At 32.1% G+C, this 8113-nt stretch overlaps 1 protein-coding gene across 1 annotated transcript in view; it reads right to left on the bottom strand.

Annotated features, from left to right (window-relative positions):
* LOC106467669 (protein saal1-like) overlaps window positions 1–6865 on the bottom strand; it is a 21365-nt gene extending 14500 nt beyond the window's left edge. Inside the window, exons 1-2 of the mRNA XM_022395872.1 lie at window positions 6755–6865; window positions 2682–2738 (exon numbers count right to left, since the gene is read on the bottom strand). Of these exons, the coding sequence (XP_022251580.1) occupies window positions 2682–2691 (10 nt within the window). The 5' untranslated portion in view covers window positions 2692–2738; window positions 6755–6865. The remainder of the gene's footprint in view (window positions 1–2681; window positions 2739–6754) is intronic.
* Window positions 6866–8113: the final 1248 nt, after the last annotated feature.

Genomic DNA, 8113 nt, shown 5'->3' with positions numbered 1-8113 from the left:
ATCTTTAATAACAGTTCTTTTGCATATGTTCCATGCATATATCTAATCTCATATGAAATAATTAAATTACTATAATAAGGAATACAGTTTATTCCCGAATAAGTACAGTTTCCTCGTACAATGATAGCAATAGAAGGAAATTAAATTACATCTTTCAAATGAAAATATATGAATGTATGTCCACAACCTGGCAATGTTTTACTTAAATCAAAGTTAAAGGTAAATCATCTTCCACAATGTCATCAAAGTCCTCATCTTCTGTGTCATTGGAAAACAGCTGAAGCAGCTCTGAGTCGTCAAGTTTAGGTGTGTTGCAATTCAATAGAATATTATTTTCTACTTCTAATTTGAATAACAGATACTCTGATTTGCTCCAAATGAAAGTCCAATATAAAAATATCGCCTCGATAAAAAACCCTCTTACAACGCATCTTATATATATTTTTTAATTTTATCAATGTCGCAGAACAACAAAGATAACGTTGCACAGTTGATTAGAGTTACCATTATTCATAATGAAAGCGTGTGTGTGCACGCGCACACATGTATTTATATATACATAGAGAGAGATACATAAACCTTAGGTACCATTTGAAATTATTCCACGAATATATGAAAGTCTTCTTGATAAATTGTTTTTCTTTCTGCATCTTCTCTTTCATAAGGCAAAGGAGAGAGACAACATCGTTGATCATGTTCAACCCAAATGTGCTCTCATAGATATGAATGTCCTTCAGACGTCACGTGAGCTACAACAACACTGTGTGAACTGCCGGTTCCATCTGTTTGTGTAGACATTATTGCCTTCACATCATCCATCATCAACCAACCTTCACCGTTATTCAGTGTCCTTCGCTCTCATCCTTCTCTTCTCCAGAAGTCAGTCCACTTTTCTTGAAAGCAATCAAAACGGTTGATACTTTGATAGCATTCCATGCTTCTACAATGGCAAACTTCGGCATAGCTGGCCATCTTCATTTTCCTAGAGGGTGTATGTTTGTGTAGACCCTCTGTCATCCATTTCTCTCAACATTCACGGATCTTCAGTTTGAACACTGTTTATGGTGAAGTCAAGTGGCTGAAGTTTCTTTCTGAGCCCTCCAGGGATCACGGCTATTTCCCTGTCAATCTTTTTTTATTTCTTCTTGAAAGTCACACTTATGGACTGACATAGATTTAAATACCAGGAGCAATTTCCTTTTGGTGAAGAAGGACCCTGGTTACCACCATCAGCAGTTTTCAGTCCAATCTTCCATTTCATCCTCATTCACCCAGCCCTTTTTGTTTGCCCTTACAAAAATGCCTTGTATTGATAGCAGACATTGTATAGCAGTAATTTTAATAGCAATTTATAATAATCTGGACAAATTCATGAAAGGATATAATTCAACAGCCAACATGATGAATTTAGTTGAATAAGCTAGAATTGCATTTTTTATTAAAATGTACTTTATATATTTTCCGAAGTGGTTTAGTTAAGCTAATCAATGCTAATCAACCAAAATATGTGCTGGTTTTATATTGCCAAGTATAGAGGATGACGTTTCAAGTCTTCCACCTTTCGTCTTCAGGTCAGTGTGTGTATGTTGTTGTCAGTCTTTATAGTATTCTTGTGGATTGTGGAGGACGTGTTCTGACTGGATGGTTTATCCCTCTTTCTGATTGGTGCAAAAACTTCCTGTAGATTCAACCAATGGTAGCCACAGGGTACTCATCTCTAATCCTGAATCTCTGTTTAGTGAAGGTTTTATTGTGTTACCATAATGCAAAAGAATTCTTTAATTTTTGTCTCCCAAAATTTGTCTGTATTGCTGGCTTGCGGGGTATACACAAGTGCAGGTAATACGTGTCTAAAAGTTTCTTAGAGCACTTTTTTCCTCAGGTGCAAGGTAATCTAGGGGTCGAGTTATTTATGTGAAAATACTACATCTGGTTGACTTCTAGCATACAAAAGAAAAACATCCTCTAAAACAGTAGTGCACATGCAAACGTGTTTTCTTGTTATACACATTACACTCACATTATGTATGTAGGATTAAATTTGGATGGAAGAGGGGTGTAATCGGTCTGGGGGCAAGAAAAATTTGGGTCGGCAGATGCTCCACTGCTTGAAGTTAAACCTCAAACTGGCCCATAAAATACAAACATTAAAATTAAAAATATTGCCCGAATCACTGTCAAATACCTTAAGAGAGAAGGGTAGCAAAAAATACCACTTAGTACTTCTGTCGTAAACATCTTAATTTTCATTCAGTATCCACCAAGTTGTTTATAGAGGGCAGTAAAACTTTCGAAAAATCAGAAACATACCGCTTTAGAAAATAACCATTTTCAAAACAAATTGAGCTTGTAAGCCTTGTATGAAATATAACTTTACATATCGTTTTTACTTTTATATGAAATTTATTTAAAATACTTAATAAGACAAAACCTTGCATACACACCGTACTGCAGATAGACGTACATTATGTATCAGCATTTTATGCACGTAACGTCAAATTTTTAGTTCTCTGTAACTGCACTAAACGTAAAACCTCACTTAAAATGTACTTCAATCAATAATTTCTAATGTTGTAATAAGCAAAAATGCTTTAATATTCAGCTAAAAAACCTATTTTATGTGCCAATTTCAACATTTCAACTCTGTATTTTTGTAGTTAAGGAAAAACTAATTTACTAACCTTCAGTCATTTCTTTTTCTCAACACATAAAAAGAGCTACATGAAGTCAACATATACCTGCAAATAAAACATACATATATTAATGTACCTGTTAACAAACTACACTTATAACTAAAGAATCTTCTTTAATGCAAAATGATAGAAAAAAGAAATACCTTTTATAAAATTTTGCTCATAAAAAAAATTTAAAAAACATTTAAAAAAGCAGGAATGCAAGAATAGAGAAAATGATCAAATAATTAGGTGTTGTTTCATTGCCCCTATTCTCCAGTACCTGAAGTTAATTTGTGTAATGATTACTGACCCAGAAAAGACACATGGATTACAAGGGAGCATCTCATAATGCTTCAAATGAACACTTTGATGAACCTTGCACTTTTCCCCTTTAACTATTTAGGGCTTAGAACTCAAAAACTAGATGAAGTTGAACCATTCATTCAACTTAAAATTTCCCCAAAATTATTTCACTACTGCTGTGTGAGAAAGTATGACAAACCAACTCACAGTGTGACTAACTGTATTTATAATAACAATTTTATAACATGAGAGATGCTTGAATGGAGTACACTGTACGGTACATGTACAAATGTCAAAGGTCCTGTAAAACTTTATAGTTTAATCCTCTGGCCACATGAAATTACAACCATAAGAATTTTCAGTTAGTTTCAATTAGGCATAATACCTTTCAGAAGCTTGGTGACAACCAATTTGAGATATTAAGTGTTAATACTTTGATCAATGAGTTATAACAACAGCAGTGTAGAAACTTTTATGACAGTCAAACATCTGTATATTAGAAAATAGTTGTCAATAATTTCCAGATTAGAAATCAAACTCATTATTTCTAATTAAACAAATTCAAAAGAGCATTTACATTTTTTAAGTATGTTTAAGGGAAACTGAATGTTAAAAGACTGGAGGGCTTTGATTGATAATTGTGAGATGGCTCTGCATGTTGTTTTATTTTCACACACGATTTTTGTGGGAAAAGGTAAGTGTAAATGGATCTCTCTCTAAAAGATTATATGTCCTTGAATGAGGCCAGGATTGGTAGATTCACAACTGGAAAATCTGAAGGATATTATTCTAGGATAGGATAATAAAAGAAACAGAGTAGATTTATGTGCCATTAACCTTCATTTTTAATTAATCCATTAAAACTGGTTAAGTACTGGAAGAAAGAAAATTAGTCAGTAACACACCAATGATTTTTTGGAAGGAGGAAGGAAATTGGGATGAGTTAAAAGGTGGTGTGGAATAGATATGGGAATTTTTTAAAAACAAATTACTTTTAATTCAAGATAGGAATGATCCTAAAAAGAATAACAGGGAATATAAAATCTAACTGGTTTACTAAATACATAAAAGAGAAAATGAGGGATAAGTGTCAGACAATACCATCATCCAGATAACAAGTAAAATCCTTGAAAAATAGAATAGCAGATTAGTAAAACAAGATTTCCCTTTGGTGAATCTCTTTTGATTTTCTTTTATGATACTATATTTCACTAAAAACTTCGTTTATCAGACTTTAGGATTTTTACTTTCTAAGGAAGTAAGACTAACTGGCTTATTATTTCCTAGGCATTTCTAAAGTATCATCATCTCTTAAAAGGAGTGACATAATCAATTCTCCAATCCTCAGGCACATGCCCACTGTATATTTAGCTACCCAAAGTATAAAAGAGATGCTTGCATATTTGACCTTTGACTTCCTTTAAACCCGTTGCTGCTTTATTTTTAATCTCGTATCTTTCTACCTACCATTAGAGGATTAATATCTATATCATACACGTCAATACCAATATTTACTACAGAATGTTCAGGGTTAGGAACGTTAGTAATATTTTCTCTTGTAAAAATGAGAAAAGTTTTAAGACAAAAGTGAGGCATCTTTAAGTCTTCAACAAAATCTTTGTCATCAGTAATCTCATTTTACTGTGTTGCTTACCTTTTACTTAGCTCAGAAAGTTAGATTTTTCAACATTGTAAGCCAGTTGTTTCCAGTAAACTCTTTTTTTGAATTTCTTTTTTTTTGTAACTAGATTTGTAGCTTATTTTCTGTACTTCTGGAATTTTCCCAACATTTCTATGAATTGAAACTTCTAATATTTATGTGGACTTGGTATACTTAGATCTTCAAAGACATTTTGATAAGTTGTCAGCCAAAAGATTAGCTAAGAAGATCACATTGGAGGTGTTTGGAGAAAGACTGAAAAATTGAACTGCTGGATGGTTGGATAAGAAAAAACAAAAAGTTGTTAGTAATGGAATCTAGTCGAACTGAACCCTTGTTACTAAAAAATCCCCTCAGAGATAAATACTTGGACTTTTACACTGTATTTACATTAATGATACCTTTCTTCAAATCACTGGTTAAGTCTCACTTGGAGTATTACATAGAATTTGTTTTCTTATCTAAAAAAAGTTATTGACTGAATGGAAAAAGTCCAGAGGAGTACTACCATTGCATGTAAAGGTTGTCTTACAGTGACATGTTTAGATCTCTTATTTTTTCTTGAAAAAAGAAAGGTAAGACATGATCTTATTGGTCAAAGTTTACAAGATTATCCAGGGAATAGATGAGAAGAAAGGACAGAAGATGTGGAAAATGCAGGTTCGTCTCCAATTACAACAGTTTAATTTTCGTAACAGGGTGACTGTCTTATGAAAGGATCAAATGGTCCCTTGTTGTCCATAGTTTATGTTATTGTAAATGAAGTACCGTACATAAATACACATATAAAATTATCCAACTGTTCTCCACTTCTATTCAATTTTCTTAATATTAACTTCATTACTATGAAAAATATACACTTATAAACAATTATATACAAAAAATTGTTTTAAAGATATTAAGAACTTCTGATCAAAAGTAAGTGAATTATAAAGATTAAAAACATAGTAACTTTGTAAATTAATTAATAAAATCTTGTGTAAACTTAACATAATAAATTAATGCACCAAAACACTAAAATATATAACCATATATAACAAGAGTACATTGAATCATCACTTTCATGCTCTAGCAATGAAATTTTGTGCTTTACTCCAGTTTAAAAATTAAAAGGCCTAAATCTGATTTACAGAAAATTATAAATTTCAAGAACCTTTCAGAAAGCTGATTTGTTAACAAGACCTATTTGTAATTAGTAATAGCAAAAAAAGTTAAACCCTTGATTTGTTTTACATGTTACTTTTACTTAGTGCAACTGTTACTAACAGTAACAGTTAGGCAAGTTAACGGTTTAGAAATTGAAGCCTTTGTGAAATTATTTCAAGATATAGTAGTACTAGTACATTCCCCTCTCCCCATCCTGATACTGATAGTTACGTAAAAAATTACAAGTTTGAACTTTACATAACGTTAGAAATATTATTAGCACATTCTTTAACTCAGTTTAAATTCAAAATAATGACAACTGGTATATTAATTAAAAATTGCTTTGAAATAAGACAAATACAAATTACAAAAACAGTATTTCGAAAACGTTTAAAAAATTGCGGACGAAAGTGTGACATACTATGTTATTATTAATATTGTATTATTACTGTTAGTATTAGTTACTATTACTAGTAAGATTTACAGTCATAAGCCTTGGTTAACAACTTAATTAGTGCCTCAAAAACACATTAAAAGTAAAACTGAATTCTGAAAGTAATTAACTTATATTATAATGGTTATAACTTATATGCCTTTTCAAATTTTTGTTACCTTAAATTAAACTAACAAACTCACCGATTGGACTGTCACGTTTCAAAAAGAAAATGTAAGGAGTTCGAAGTAGGTAAAATGTGAAACAATGGATCAATACAATAGAAAATGTAAAACAAAAAAAAAACAAACGTTTTAATAGAATGTCTAAACTAAAAGTAAATGACATATGATATAATATTTGTTGAGTACTGCTCACACAAATACATAAACCTTAAATTGCTTTAGTTGCTAACTTGTTTAGTTGTTACCCTGGGGAGTAATTCTAGAAATAGCACACATGTCGTTGTGGTATTTCGAAAAATACGTTTTTATTTTTATCTACTTTTACTTAGCAAGGTGTACAGCTTTAGCTCACCAAAACTGACGAAATTTTTCCACACATACACGTACTTAGTGCACATTTCACGTAAGTGTAAGATGTACAATTAAACTGACAATATCATGTCTTTGCGTACTTCTAGATAAACTGTATGTATTTATTTTTTAGTATTCTGTAAACTGTTTTCTCCGACAGGGGTTCAAAAGGAAATGTAATTAAACTGAACTCCTCTCGTTTTGACTGATAAAGTAATAAAACAGATTGCACACAATGTAAAACACTGAAAACCACCTTTATTCAGTAAAAACAGCGAGTCTGTAAACATAGGTCAGTGCCTTTACTAGCTATTGAAAGCTTTCAGAAATCAGCAGATCTCTACGTGGTATTTAAGCAGTAGGAAGTTTTCAAAACGTTTCGTTTATTCTATGTATGTGCAATTTTCGCATAACACGAGTTCAAGAAAGTCGTTAAATTTATTTCATTCTAGCTACCTTTGTTTTGTGTCATCCCAGACCCCCGATGAGACAACAGTGTGTATACGAACTTACAACGCTAAAATCGATTCCCCGCGTTCGGTTTGGTAAGTGAAGGTTAGGTCTTTTCTTTGCAAACAGTGTTGTAGCATATTACTGTTTTTACGTTTTTCAGTGCTGACTGAAGGATAACAACCACTATTTAATGAAGACGACAAACAACTTCAGAAAAATGTTTAATCATTTGTACCCGACGTTTCGGCTTACGCCTCTATCAAGGATCTATGAACGTCATAGGTTACCAATCTCATTTTAAATGACAGTAACGAAAAAAAAATACAGCTACAATAATATAACGGAAAAGTGTACGTGATACGAGTATAGGTGAACAGTTTTGAGTTGTTGATCATAAAAAAAGAGAAAGTGACAATAATAACATAAAAATTAATAAAATTACAATGATAAAAATTAATAACAATAATAAAATGTTAAAGGCCAGGCGTTGTACCTATTAATGGAAGGGTGTCTGGATTGAATCAAAACTGATTCCCTATCTTTTCTGTCGAGGAAATTGTCACAAGTTTCTAAAATTTTGATTGTATATAGTGTCCCGTGAATTATGCCGTGTTCTTTTAAATAATGTTCAGCGGTAGCTTCTTTGTTGTGAAGATTTCCAGTGGCACGAATGTGTTTTTTGAAACGATCGTGTATTGGACAATTGGCCGAACACTGTGTTAGTGTAAGTTCATAGACAGTGTTTTTAAGTGTGCAGAACTTCTCTATGCCATTCGTCTTTGCAAAACACTTTTTGGTTTTACATGTATTGTTGTTATTAAAGGCTGAACGAGTGAGTATATTGTTACGTCTCTGGTCGTTTGTTAATTTCCGGTATAAATTCTTCCGGAGGAAATTCAGCAATACA

Source organism: Limulus polyphemus, unplaced genomic scaffold (assembly GCF_000517525.1).
Source record: "Limulus polyphemus unplaced genomic scaffold, Limulus_polyphemus-2.1.2 Scaffold2700, whole genome shotgun sequence".
Classification (NCBI taxonomy): Eukaryota; Metazoa; Arthropoda; class Merostomata; order Xiphosura; family Limulidae; genus Limulus; species Limulus polyphemus.
This window is presented reverse-complemented; position numbering and strand designations above follow the sequence as displayed.